This window comes from Haplochromis burtoni, unplaced genomic scaffold (assembly GCF_018398535.1).
Source record: "Haplochromis burtoni strain Fernald_Lab_line unplaced genomic scaffold, NCSU_Asbu1 Contig_54, whole genome shotgun sequence".
NCBI classification, from domain to species: Eukaryota; Metazoa; Chordata; class Actinopteri; order Cichliformes; family Cichlidae; genus Haplochromis; species Haplochromis burtoni.
In genome coordinates, this window is record NW_024582415.1 from 1,253,529 (window position 1) to 1,268,921 (window position 15,393).

The 15,393-nt window shown below is 40.7% G+C and overlaps 1 protein-coding gene across 7 annotated transcripts in view; it reads right to left on the reverse strand.

The window, feature by feature from the left end:
• The window catches only part of slc20a2 (solute carrier family 20 member 2), a 46,029-nt gene that overhangs the window by 16,790 nt on the left and 13,846 nt on the right, over window positions 1-15,393 (reverse strand). For 4 of the 7 annotated variants that reach the window (XM_005924468.3, XM_005924467.3, XM_005924470.3 and 1 more), the window contains exons 2-3: window positions 3,487-4,069; window positions 142-282 (exon numbers count right to left, since the gene is read on the reverse strand). In XM_005924468.3, coding sequence (XP_005924530.1) covers window positions 142-282; window positions 3,487-3,775 — 430 coding nt within the window. In that variant the 5' untranslated portion in view covers window positions 3,776-4,069. The other 3 variants (XM_005924469.3, XM_042220737.1, XM_005924471.3) reach the window with 3 other exon arrangements.

Sequence of the window (15,393 nt, forward strand, 5' to 3'; positions counted from 1 at the left end):
TTTGCCCACCCTAAATCAAAACAACGTTTCACTTGACTACACACACACACACACACACACACACACACACACACACACACACACACACACACACACACACACACACACACACACTACTCTGATACAATCTTCTGCCATTACCAATCTTGACAAGCTGCATCCACTGTACTCCCTTTGTGCCGATGGCTACCATAGAGAAGCCGATGGTGGCGCCAACGATGCAGTGAGTCCCAGAGATGGGGAGCTTGAGGAAGGAGGCAATTAGCTGCCAGACGGCTGACCCTGTGACCAAAACAGAGACAAAAATCTAACGTTTAGCTTAGTTTATTTATTTGTCCGCCTCCATGCACAAAAACAATCTCTTGGGAAAATTAGCAGTTAATTCCCATCTGCAGTTTGTGTGACATCATGTAACATCTTAAATGAGGGCCTGAGAGTGCCATTTGAAAATCCAAATGACTGCCTTAAGTTTGCAGTGTTTATAGAAGCTGAGACAAAAGTATAATCTGAAAACTACACTAGGCTTTGTTTATCCCTCCTTTAACAAAGACTGCTATTCAAAAATTGCTCAATGATGTGAGTAATTGCAGTGTTTTTGACATAGAAGATTATATATATTTAAAAAAAGGAATATTTTAAGATCCAGTCGTGAGAAAAAGTTTCGAAATAATCACTCAAATATGTCTTCTAAATCACTACATTCATTAGAGACAAATATTTTAACTAAACCAATAACACAGACAAAGTTCAACACAGAGAGTAGTTTCATGGCCCAAGCTGGAAAATCAAAAAGAACATCTGAGACTAAGACTTTAAAAAGCTCATTAAAATCAGGAAAAACTGGAAGTGTGGGTTTAGAGAGGTACCGCTCTCTATAAATAAAGTCATAAAATGTGTGTAGTGAAAGAGCACCCTGTCAAATCACTGAGGAAACAGTGAATTTGAAAATTACAAGATAACTTTAGGGGCAGCGGATCATGACCTGCAGCTCTGGAGATTTTGGGTGATGTAAGCAGACAATGACCCAAAGCGCACACAGTGAAACAATAACAACAGAGCTGCTGAAAAAAGAAAATTTGTTGCGGAGGCTAAGCCAGAGCCTTAACCTTAATCTAATTGAGATGCTGTGGCATGACCTGAAGGGGGCTGAGGACAGGAATTAAGAGGGGCCGAAACAGTTTTACAGCAGAGGTATTCTATGAGGGATGACACAACCTGCCTCCAAAGAGCCAATCAACAGCTGAACCAGGAAACTGCACTGACTCATGCACACAGCTGAGGTTCACAACAGTTTCAGCCGAGTGGCGCTAGGGAATGTGTATGTGTAGAAAAATGTGTACCATTTCTCTCGGCTTACATTTCCATAAATTGAGTTAGCATGGTGTCTGTTCAGTGCTCCGGTAAGTAGAGCTAGAAACACTCATCGAGTTAGCTGTTAAGTACTGTTTTGGGTGTATATAGTACACTTATAACCTGCAGGGGGGGGAGGCAACCTTTTAAAAGCTTATTTTGGCTGGAGATTTTATACATGCGGTTGTTTTCATTATCCTAGAGAAGCAGATAATAGGACAAATCATTGTCAGCCCTAAATTAGACTTTAAACTCCAGCAAAACACCAAAGCCTCCAGTACACAAGAAGCACTGGAGGAAGTTTTAACAATAGGTTAAAACTTCTTTAATTATGCATGAACAATATGCCAGTTAAAACGTTTCTCCAACAGTGACCTGTGGCAGCCAGCCACACCTGAATTTTCATCTCCTTGGGAATCCCCTGTGCATAATGCTGCCCTTTTTAAATCAACGTTTGCCAGCAGTCTGTCATCAAAATGGTATTGTCCTAATGGGAGACCCATTGTTTTCTGCTTTTACTGAAATGGTGGTGTGCGAGTCTCCAGTTGATACTCAACAATTCCTCTTTATGTTTCACTTCAGGAGTTTTGTTTTCCTGCGGCTCTTAGGAAATACTTACAATGCTGCAAGGTTAGCTAACATTTGCAAAGCCCCAATAAAGTTTGATCTGAAAATACATAAAAAAAAATTAAAAAAAACACTTCGTGCAGTGCCTTTCATGTACAGTAAGAAAGTGAGTGAGGTGCACTGCTTAATAACAGTAATTATGATACATACATGAGGATTGGTGCATGTCACAAGTACCAGCTGAGCCCAGGATAATATATATAACATTATTGTTAAATTCAAATTCATTTCTAAGCCTTTTATAAAGGTCTATGTCTGCATTAAGCTATGGATTTAGCAGATTTCGGGAGGATTAGCAGGGCCTAATTTGTGACATGGCAAATATTGAACAATACATATCAAAGTAGTTTATATGAGGTAATAAATAAGACATTGTTGAAGTTTTAAAAAAAAAAATTGTCTTTTGGGCTGTTGGAAAGTAATTTTTTAATTTTTCTCTTATTTTACAACTTTACAGGTGATGGGGACAAAAAAAAAAACTGAAGCATTTCCTCTTTAATATATACCATATATTACTGCAATGTGCAAATCTTTTAGGCATGTGAGAAAGATTTCTAATGTAAAGAGTTTTTATTTATTATTTTACTAGGAAAAAGCATGTGTTGTTGTAATCCTAGACGGACAGGATGATGTTGACATCAGGAAAACTGCTGTTTGTGATCGTGTGGCCGAATGGCTGAAAATAGATCTTTGGCTCTGTGTGACCCTTTGCTGGATAAGGATAGAAACTTGTAGTGCCTAAAACACTGGAGTGATGGGGGGAGGGGGGCACCTTTGGTAACACATTTTTCATCTATGGAGTGGAAGTCGCAGGAGTTTCTCTTGGCTGCAACTAGCATCACAACTAATATTAGCAAATGAATCAACTTTTAAAGATTTCTTTTCTCGTCAAAAAATTTCAGGAAAAAAAAAAAAATCGCCGAGGCAACAAAGTCAAATGTCTCTCTTCCATCGCGGCTCATTCAAAAGCCTTTTAACAGTCTTAGAAGACAGAAAAGAAAAATACATTTAAGCATCTCTAATAAAAAGCATTTACAGACTGTTTTCAGAGCTACTGACAACTATTATTCTTATTTCCAGTCTCATGGTTGTTTCCTGTTTGTTAACAGTTGTTTAGCAGCTATAACATCAAAAAGTCAAGCATGTTCTCCACTAATCGTGTTTGTTACAAGTTTTGATGAAGTCTGATGTGATTTGTAAAGGATAAAATAAAATAATGAATCCTAAATTTCATCGACATCCAAGTTTTTTTGCACATTCAAGTTACTTCAAACTTCATTCAGACATGCGACAGGTTGCAAATTTAAAAAATAAAAATAAAAACAATCACTGGGTCTATTTAGTAGAAGTGCTGTTGTGGCTTTTACATCAAATTGACTCTGGTGCTTATTCCAGCATGGCCTAAAACTGTCCATCAGATAAACATAAGGATTTGCATGTCTAAAATGAGGCTTAAGACATTAGCGGCAACTGCGTCACTCAGTGGATGTAAGAGCAAATTCAACTTACCAACCATGGCGCTGACCTCGCCTGCCATGAGCACGGGCACCGTGTCATTGTAGAGGCTGACATCTATGATGCCCTTCCGAATCGTCTCTCCCACTTTGGCCCCGAGCAACATTGAACCCAGCGTCTCGAAGATGGATGCCAGGATGCAGGCCTGCTTCAGAGTGACCACGCCGGATCCCACTGCTGTGCCAAATGAATTGGCCACATCATTAGCTCCGACTGAAAATGCCAGGACGAAGGCAATGATGAAGCCAATAACCACCATCCACAGATACGACTCCAGATCCATCTTGATATGATTTCAGGTGAGAAAAATATGCAAAGAAACAAAAATCCTGCTTAAAATATCTACAAAAAAAGACGAAGAAGAAAAAAAAAGATGAAGTGCTCTGTGCGTTTTTAGCGGAGGACTTGGTAAGCCCACACCTTCTCTTCGTCCCCTGGTTATAAAGAGTCTGAGGGGAGAAGCACAGCCGCTAACTAAGCGTTTGGAGCTCAGTCCAAAGATTGGAGGTTAGTGATGGTGGGAGCAGAGAGCATTCCATAGCTTAGTGTGAGACAGTCGGTCTGCACGTTCTTTCACCTGCCGGAGAAAAGAGAGAGAGGAGAGACAGAAACAGATTAGTGTCATAAGCTATGATTACTCTTTTTCAACACCTCCTGACAACACCTCCCTGTGACTTCCTCAGAAAACCAAAAACAAAGAAGTCTGGGTGGGACTAGGAGAGAGGGGAGGGGAGACACACATAAATGAAAGATTCGGGATAGATGATGATGAAGCAGAACTGGCTTTGATGAAACAATGATAGCACTCCAGTGCACTCCAGTGAGAAAAGCTGAGGACATCTCAGATATCTACAATAGGAAATCACAGTCTGCACTTCAAAGGAATCAAATCAGATCGTGCAGAGGGTTTGCTGTCAGCACTGACACTATAAAAAGATCACCGTTTCCAGAATGAGACATGAGCAATGCTCCGAACATTAGAAAGGCTAGTATCATTTTATCCCCGCGCACCAGGGCAGCTGACAACCTTTGCCACGCATTCAGACAATCTCAGACAGGAGTTTATAATTTACTTAGTTTTAATGTTCAACCACACAAAAAAAGAAAAATCACACCATCTGTTATTATTTTAATCCGACCCAGTGATGCCAACAGTGATAACAGAGAATTTTTAAGTATTCTATGAAATGTTAAAACGGAAATGTTAGTCATAAAGTTGCTTCAGTGGCAGCCCAGTAGATGTTTTCTTGCCAGATTTACATTATAGCTGGTTTCCAATCTGTGCTCCTTTAGCCTCAGCGTCACTATAATTGTGCTTGCCGGGCGACACTGAAAGGTACACGAGTTTTGTAACCAGCTTTGGAGTACAAGTTCAAACAGAACCAAATGCTCTGGTGCAGTGCAAAAAAGAAAAACGTGGTGCGTTTAAGTTAAGACTGCAATGCAGCAACAGCATCTGCGCTGATGTTCTACTGCTGCTCGAGGTGGGAGTAGTTCACAACATTGCACCTTTGCAGGTCAGATAGCAATTTATAATACATTTCTTGAGGGGACTTACAAGACTCTTCGTTTCTGATGTGAATAACTATAAAACAAAACTATTAAGCCCCTATTTCCTAATTCTCTTCTAAAATTTAAAAAGTATTGTTCTGGGGGGGGGTGGGGGGGGGGTGTTTCACAGTTAACCTCAAACAGTCTGGAATGGTTTCATTTTTTCTCTCTTCTGTTTTTTTTTTTTTTTAGATTTGTATTTCAATAATTGGATTCGTTACACTACTAAAGTCATTTAAAAAGAATTTATTTTTGTATTAGTAAGGGGCGATCGTGGCTCAAGAGTTGGGAGTTCGCCTTGTAATCGGAAGGTTGCCGGTTCGAGCCCCGGCTTGGACAGTCTCGGTCATTGTGTCCTTGGGCAAGACACTTCACCGTTGCCTACTGGTGGTGGTCAGAGGGCCCGGTGGCGCCAGTGTCCGGCAGCCTCGCCTCTGTCAGTGCGCCCCAGGGTGGCTGTGGCTACAATGTAGCTTGCCATCACCAGTGTGTGAATGAATGGGTGGATGACAGGTTGTGTAAAGCGCTTTGGGGTCCTTAGGGACTAGAAAAGCGCTATACAAATACAGGCCATTTACCATGTTTACCTGTTTAAAAGCCGATCGCATCCACTAAAACCTCACCACTGTTCCCCAAGGCTTACACACAACACAACAACAACAGCGACATGCTTTAAAATAAGATGATGAGGCCACCTACTACGAAGCCTCCAGTGGTCTTTAAGAGGCCTCTATGCCGCAAATGACTTTGCTTGGGTTTTTAAGTTTGTATCTTCATGGGGACCAATGACAGCCTACTTCCTTCTATGGTTAAACCTGTGGGAGGGGGGGGGGAGGGGGTTCTTTTATGGGGAAGCATTAAATGTAAACAGCTCTTGGCATAAACCGACTGCATTCTCCTCGCGTGGGGGGCAAGCAGCTCCTTTCTAAATAGCCTGTGGCCAGTTATGGCTCCCTCCTCCCGACCGAGAATTCCATCTGGAACAGTCGGTGTCACGCACTCTTAGCCTTTATCCTTTGCAGAACCACAACAAACACATAAAAACATGATAATTTGTCTTTTGATCAAGACCTCCTGGAACAGGGATCCATTAGTGACACTAAAAATGATTACGTTGCTGCTGATTTGAAAAATAAGTGGACGCATTTCTTGGTTTTCTCACAGTAAAATCACAGAAGTGAAGGTGAGGAGAGCTCAGACGCTGCCAAATCTCAAACAGAATGAGTAAACAATGACTTGATGATGTACTGACCCCCGAGGTGAAATCCTCTCCAGTGAGAGAAACACATCTGAGCACAAGTTGAGTGCCTCTTGGCCAAATCTTTATGTATTATTGTAGGATCTACCTTACAATATAAAGTGCCTTGAAGTGACTGTTGTTGTGATTTGGCGCTGTATAAATAAAACTGAATTGAATGAATTAAAAAGTTAAAGAAACCAAGCTCGTGAACTTGTGTCCATCGGCATAACGAATGAAAATTAATGATGAACGATAAAAAAGACAATATAAGGCGGGGCATGATTTTATCTCTGATTACTTAATTGCTTCCCGACTCATATCTGCTGCTTGTAATTATGTCAATTCATAATAAAAGGCAGTTTAATAAAGGCCGCACCAATATGAAAAGCTACCCTAAACTGATTTCTCACCGAATCTTTATTGAATAAGTTAAAGAATCCATGTGTGGCGGCTTGTTTCATGCCATTGAGTAGCGCTCTCTAAAAATGTTTTCTGCAGTCAATGTATTGACTCTGGCAAAGTCTGAAGGACTAACAAGAGACTGTGTAAATGTTTATTCCGGGGAGCACTGCTGCCACAAGACGACCACATCACACACCAAAGTCAAACACGAGCGTCCAGCCAAACACATCTGCAGCAAAAGCAGACTGAACGTCCTGTGCCTTAGGGTGACATGGAAGAAAGATAAGAAAGTGATTTGAGCGTGGGTGTGATCTCTAGGTCAGCTGGTCATAATTTTATTGAGTACGTTCTAAAAAAAGAAACTCAACATGACCGACCCTTAGACTGAAGTTCACTCACAGCCACTCCTAGCTGTGTATATAAAATCTAAAAACAACGACACTTTGTGATGTCCGTGACAACGCCTGCTAAAAATGACCGAAGTACAGCGCATTTCCAGAACAAACACCTGCCTGCTGCTCTCCATGTCTGATTTCTCACTGGTGACATCTGACGGCAGCGAAATCTGCACTGAACTTTGAGAACATCTGAGACGCGGGGCAGGAACGATCACGCTTTTTCACAGATGACCCCACGTCCTTGAACACAACTCAATAATCCTACCACGACCTGGAGTATGCACTGATTTGGATCAAGCCATTTAGCAAAGAGATTCAGTTTCATATTCATGTGTGTGATTCAAGCTAAATGGACTGTCTGGCTACATGACCTTCAGAATGAATCTTTACAGTTTTTGCCTGAAAGCAAAATAAGAACCGTTGCACGGTGTGTCATACAACCTATTATCTTTCCATTTTATTGCCATTTACCAAGAGCGGCCCTTCTGTAATTCACTTGTAACAATCAATGAATAATTCATGTAAAATATGCGCTCAGTGTTAGCAGAATAAAATAGAAGCAAGGACGGAGCAGAACCACAATGCAAATTGATGCACTGCAAATGTAATTGCAATTGCTTTTTGCTACCTGGATAAGAATGAACTCCGTGATGTTTCTATTTTGCAGGTCGTTGGGATGCAGGGAAGTAACCAGGTGATGAAACAGTAGCATACAAAATTTAATTTGAAAATTGGCAGCAGAGAGAGGAAATCATGTAACTGTTCAAACAACTTAGAAGAAATGTTTGAGATAAGGTGCACACAGGAAGGAGTCTGACCCGCTTTGTTAAGGAAATTAATGCATAGGTGCCATTTCGGTAAAAACACTGAGTCAGTTAAAAAAAAAAAAAAAAACTTGGAAGTCCAGCTCATATTTATATGATGTGATTTTATCTGCCGAAATGAAGCATCTCGTTTCCAACACAGCTCAGGTGAATCATTTACAACCTTTAAAAACTGTGCCGCTGCCGCTCTCCAAGGTGCTGATCCTGAGACCACCAGGGATGACTGAGGTGACTTTGATAGACTTTTTAAGAGCAAGAGCAATATTCAGGTCACGATTAATGTGCCTGAGAAATGCTGGAATTATAAGGGAAAATTCTGGATACAGTGGCCCTGAATAGTTTCAGATGAGTATGAAGAGTCGATTAACAGGCACCATTTCCACAAAGGATGTTGTATCATATTAGGGCTGTTCGATATAACGATATATATCGGATGACGATATAAAACCGTCTATCGTTTCATTTTACGCTATCGTTTGTTTCGTGGTGTCGCAAAATAAACTGTTTACGGCAATATTTTTTTCATCGTGGCTATATTAATTTCTTAAAGTTCTCTCTTTCTCTTATATTTTATTTGACAAGCGCCTGTTTTTATGGTTGTGATTAGCAACAACTACGGTAACAGCATCGCGTGTCCGCTTGTTTATGTTCCACATAAACCTTTCACAATAAAGCTCAAGATCCTGTTGAGACTTTTCAAAATAAACTGAATCACGTGAAAGAGCAGATTATTTACGGATGAGAAGTAAAAAAGAGCCGCCAGGTGCTAAAAAAGAAACCTTAGACTCAAACGTTAGAACAGGCTTTTCCCCGCAGCACGCCGTGTAATAAATACGCAAAGAAAACAGCGGCCTTTACAACTTATGTCTAAAAGTGTATCGTTTCATGCATCGGTTAAAACACTCGACTCCAGCTGCATGACGCGCAGCTGGAAACACTTCCCGCAAGTCGAGCTGCCCGAGATTCACAGAATTTACAGAAAATGTTACATTTTTGTGATTTATATCGTTATTGGGACGATAGAATTCTTATATCGGGATATGAGATTTTGGTCATATCGCACAGCCCTATATCATATGTATAATACCTTCATTTTGTTTGTTTTGTCTGTTGAAATTTTATAATTTTTTGCATCAAAATGTTTCCAGTTGGTACATGGCCATACTTAAGCCTAGTTTATGGTCACCCACACTCACATTTACCTAAGGCCTATTTAGAATTACCAATTAACCTAACTCCACTAACTAAAGCCAGAGAACCCACACAAACACAGAAAAACTCCCCACACAAAGACCCTGCCCTGATGGTGGAAATGAACTGAACAGTTAGCTACAGTGCTAACCCCTGCAACACTTTCATACGCTTGAAAAATATCTGAAACTGAAATAACAAGGACATTGGTACATTTGGAGACACTGCCTTAATTTTCAAAAATACATCACAAACTAATAAGAGCTCAGATATTTTTCTGGATCCAGGGTCAGTCCAAGGAGATGAACCGGCAGTTCCTCCTGAACATGGAAAATTGGAAATTAATAGAATTTATAAATATCAAGGTAAAATGTTCTTTAAAAAAATAAACCCCACACTCCACATCTTATTATAAACACCACCAGTTCTGCATTTCAATTGTCTGTTTAACCTTTATTTCGAAAAAATGTTTGTAAATTGTTGGCCTTCCTTGTTTGTCCGCTAACAGTTTGAGGTTTTATCTTTGAGCGACTGTGTAATTGTTCCCAAAGAGCAAACCACGGCCTTGCACAGCAACGGTGCGCCAAGAGTACCTAAGAAAGCAACCCTAAATAAAAACACTGGAAAGTGACTCCGTAAAGCAACCTGCTCTTGAGGATTATTTCTGGCAGACTCATTTTCTTCCTGTGGATGTGGGTTGCCAAACAGTATCCATAATGAGAGCACTGACACAGACACACATGAACAAACTCAGAAATGACACAACATGGGCAAACAAGGCTAAAGTGGGTCTTCGTGTTTTCTGTGCAGAAGAAATTAAGCAAAGTAGAAACATTTAAACCTGAAAATGTTTTTTTCTGGAATGTTTTTTTTAAACCAGTCCAGCAATTACAGAGCAGCAGCATCATTCTTGGGGAGGCTAGATGCCAATTCACTCTCGCTTCGCTCCACTTCTTGGCCTCTATCAATTCTTGACACCTAATCTTACATTTGCAGGTGTACAGTGGGTTTCTATTCAATAGCTGCCATCTGTAGCCAAAACTGTACTCCTTCACATATCTGATACATTCTTATAGACATATGGATAGCTGTTTAATAAAATATTGATTTTTAGACTTTTTATTGACCCCAAAAAAATGCAGAGACTGCCAGCTAACCTGTAACACTACTAGAGCGTTTCACCTGTTACAGCATCGGCCCCTAGCCGCACGTGTTGTGTGCCATGGACTGTAACACGAAGCCTCTGTGCAAACTACTTCCAGTGATTAGTTTAACTGTTTGTTATCACTGCTGAACAGTGATCATTAATCCGCCGGAGATGCCAATGCACCACAGCCACAGCTGGTGCAAAACACTGTGTCACGAGCTACAGTCTGCATTGACACGCGGCTCCTCTATCCTCACACTGATTCAGCCCCCTCCCCTTCCTCTCATCCTGTCTAGGCACATGCTGAAAGAAACAGAACTAGAACATACATCTAGTGTCAAGATGATGACTCACAGCAGCATCCTACTAGCCGGCTAATTGTTATACCTGAAGCATACGCAACTGCAGTGCCTTCAAGGACACCGGATGCTCGCATCTACCAGATGGCTCAGTAAGTTAAGAGACGGAGAGAGATTATATTTAATACCACAAAACTATGAGAAACAGGAAGCCAAGTACAGAAAGATCAAATCCTTTAAAACAGCACCACTCACCTTCATGACACTTCACATCAAGAGGAGATGGGACAGTGGTGGAAATGAATAAACATCAAAGACGAAATGTATTTTTTGAGGGGAGGTAGAGGGGGACAGAGGGAAATGGCAGTATGGAAAAGAAAACAGACTGGGAAATAGAGTGGCGAGTGATTGATCAGAAATAAAATTACGCAGAGAGACGGGAAGAAAACTGATGATGAACGAGGAGAGGGGAAGAGAAGGAGCAGAAGAGGTTTACTGAGGAATCGGCAGGTTGTGGTGGTGTTGCAGGAGAGAGGACGGCGCGAGCTAACCACCAAGAGCGAGGGAGATAAAGAGAGAGAGCGAGCAGCACAGCCAGCTGAGTCTAGACTGCCTCTTAAAGGAATTTATCTGCATTCACAGCACACATCAACCAATGACAAATGTCGTAGAAGAAGAGGTGTACCACTGACTGGTTATCTGAGTGCAGAGAGGATGGACAGACAGGGGGGAGGCGGCCAATGTCTGTGGAGGAGGACAGCCAGCAATGGGGGGGAGAAGAAGAGGAGCTGAACCTGCGTGGATGTGTTTTACAGCCAGGGAAAAGCATTCAGACAGATGAAGGGCATTCAGAGCACTTCCCTCTCCTTCATCACTCTGATCCCAACGCAAGTAGCAGACCGATTCATATAATAATAATAATAATAATAATATTATTATGCACACATACTAGAAAACGATGCACAGATGAACGCACACTGTCATCTCTAGCTGTTGTTATTGCAGAATAATCAGTATAATGAAATGAACTAAGACAGGACTACTTTTCTTTGTAATACAGAAGCCTATCACACAAGAGCGCACAGCATTTCAGCACCATTATTTGGCTGGAGCCCACCCATCACTTTCTCTGCCTTTCTCTCTCTGCCACAATTGTTCCTTTCAAAGACACGCCGAACAGTGCGTCTTTATGTCACTTGACTTGTGCGGGAAGAGATAGGGGCTCTCGTCGACACAATGAAGAGCCCAGGCCAGAGCTGATGTAGGCGACAAAATGCAAAGCCACAGAGTTCGCATCTCTTCAGCAGTTCCTCAACACGTCACTGATAATTAAACAAGAAGAATGGCAAGAAAAATCCTATACTTGAGATGACTTTACAGGGAAACAAACTCTAATTGGCTACGACCAGCAAGGTTTTTGTTCTAAACTTATTGGAGATTTGGCTCAACAATAAACTACCTGCTTCCTAAAAAGTTTCTCTTTTAACCTTCACAAAATCTTTTGTGTGGATTTTTTTCTTTGTTTTTTTAAATCATTACTCACATGCGCCATTGAAGCCAAGAATAAGTCAGATGCCTCCACAGCACACTCTGGGTCCTGTTCCCTTCCTCCTCACATACTGTCCAAGGGCTAAAAACACGGTGACCTCATCTATCCAGTTCTGTTCAAAGGTCTGATGTTGTATTTGTTTGAGCTTTCTCTTCTATCGCCTCTCAGCTCATTCTCTCCCTTTCTGTCCCCCAAACTGGCCCTGCCTGCTAAAAGCCAATCTGCGTCAGCTGCACCTGCTGCCTCTGACTCTGTACTTCGCAGCAGGGAGGCACTGTCTCTTAGAACCCAAACACGCACACATACACACACATGCTACAGTCCTATGATCAGTCAGCGTCGATGGGCAGGAGGGGGGTCGCTTAAGAATGACAACAACAGCGCATGTCGCTCTCAGCACCATCTTCAAAAGGTTCACCAGACACACACACACACACACTTTCATAAATCCTCTCACTAAGTCTATTTATTTTCTCCCCGCATTGCAGCACTAAGTCCGGTTGTTAAGAAGGGAATAACTCTTCAGATTGCTTCTGATGGAAACACACAGGCAATCTGTCAAAAATTTATGCGAGCACACAGCTAAATAAATAGTCTCCAGTAGAGATTTTTGCTAGATTTACTTTTGTAGAGATTCTGCTATCTCTGCACAATGACTAAAGTCTCAAGATAGGCTGCTTTGAAATAAAATCCCCTCTTAACTTTGTTTCTAAAAATATGTTCATTTTCTCTTTATTTCACTATTACATAAAACCTGACAGCATCGAGTTCCTATCATCGTTTCAAATATAAGTTAAAGATACATTAATGCAGCTGCGTTGGTTAAAACTCGCTTACAGTAAAGTATTTTGTTGAAAGGGGGACTGCTTTTATGGGGCATTCAACACACTGCAAAGATGACTCATGAATGGATTTTGTGACATTAACACAGCGTTGCAACGAACAACAAAAAGTCAATAGTAATAAATCCCTCAGAGTTAACCTTTAACCTCAATTGAATGTGGATATCGGCTGCAAAATGTACCACAAAAAGATTACTCCAACAATTTACATAGAGCCATTTTAAATGCTGATAAGCCTTTTTTTTTTTTAAGTGCCAAAATTCTTACAGCAGAACCAAAGATTCTCCACACATTTCTTCAATGTCAAACTTTGGTATTTAGGTTTCCCGCAATGCAACCAGGAACATTTTCTGAACATTGGGTGTGCTATCCTCTAGCTAATGGCTGTAGTCTCAACCCACAACCATCAAGCAGAGATGAGGTGCATGCTAAAGAGGTCTGACAGACCTCTTTAGCACTTGGTTTTAAAACATGTACGGGGTGACTGGATCACAAGTGGACAGCAGAGGCACATCGTCATTTAAACCTGTGCCACTTGTGTTTGGATCTCATTAATGTCAAAGGGTCCAGTGCACCATTATTACATGCATCTGTCACCAGTGAAGAAACAGATCATATTTTAGCGAGTGCTAGCACAATGTTTCAAGGACTAATATACATGTATGAGGAGAATGACAGGGCAAAGTCATTCACAGGTTGCAAAAAGGGTAGAGGACAAGATGAAGGACCACGTCCTTTCTCGGGACATCTTTTCTTCTTATGTCCATGTTGACGATGCATTTGTAGTTTATACACCAGGTAGTCATATGCGACAACTTCAGCAAGTGTTTGGACTTCATGCACTGAAATGAGTCAGGGTGGTCATTTACACTTATTTAGCACTTTCCACTGTAATCTGATATCTCAAGGTGTATTTTAATACCAGGTGTAAATAGGGACATAAAGTTCTGTGCAAAGGTCTTTAGTCCCCCTTCGTTCCTCTATATTTTGCCAGGAAAATTGGAAACAGGTGCAGTGAATTATTGAAACATGTCCAAACATACATAGAAATACAATAAATAAGACAAAAACAGAGTTTCTACAATTCTATCAACCTTGAAAGTTAATATTGAGTATGACTAATATTATCCCTCGACACTGTCTGAACTTTCCAAGGCAGGCTTTCTTAACCCTTTAAGACCTACCATAGAACCAAGTCCGCCAGAGCTTATCTTTATATTTTTACATGCTGTAGTGCCATTTTTGGGAGCATTTCAAGTTGCTATACATCAATACAACCGTTATAGCCCAAATTTTAATAATATGTATGCATTAAATCAATAGAAACTACATAAATTGCAAAAAAGTGCAATAAACTGCCAAAAAAATTGAAAATGGTTTTTGTTTTGTTTTTTATATATATATATATATCTCTACTTAGAGAAATTTAAGAGGTTTATTCCTAAAAACTGTAAATACAAAATTCATTTTTGAGAAACACCAATTTTTATATACTGCAGGAAAAACTAAAACAAATATTGTAATGCAAATTTGCAAAAAAAACTGCATGTGCATCACAATAAACTATTTCCAGCAGTGCAATTTGAGTCCTAAGCGTCCCAGAAACTATTCAGAAAAGTCAAACATGACTTTTAAAAACACCAGCAAAGGCTTATAAGGCCTTGAAGGTAAAAAAATACTTTTTCCACGAAAATGACGTCACTTCGGTTTCGGGCAGGTAATGGCGGACATACAATAGTTCGCGCTGGTGTCTATTCCAACCTAGGAAGTGTTATGAACAGCTGATCGGATCGGCAAAGCGTGGAATATATTATGTTTTTGTTGCTGCCAGTGCTTTATATACAATTTTTCCAAAGCTATATGTGGAAGGAAACCATGACCTAGGACAAGCTAATGGCATAACATGTAAGTACAACTCCTCCGGTTTCATATGCAAAAAAAAATACTGCGCTACCTTAAGTGGTTCCAGTTCTACAGAGATTTAAAAATAGTTACGCAAAACGGAGCGTGCCCGCTCGGACCGGTTTTAAAGGGTTAAACTAGTCTTCATTAATAGTTCTCCAGTCTTCTTGAAGGACTTTAAAAGATCCCACAGTGCTTCAAAAATGTAGAGGTTCAAGCTCTGGTGAGGCCAGTCCATGGCTAAAAGTGCACCATTGTGTGTTTTTCTATCCAGGTGTGCTTTACTGCAAAGGAAGGGTGTTTGGGATCATTGTCATGCTGGAAAATAAAGCTGCTGTCAATCAGATGCTTTTCACATGCTATTGCATGTTGGATCGAAATCTGACGGTACTTTAATGTGTACATAACATAAATTTTGACAAGATCTCCAACACCATTGTTTGAAATACAGCCGCATTGGAAAGACCTGTCACCACTGATTTTCAGTCTTGTTCTTGCATAATTTGGGATACCTCAACCTTTTCTCTCCCTTCTTTAGGGATGCCTTCTTGATAGC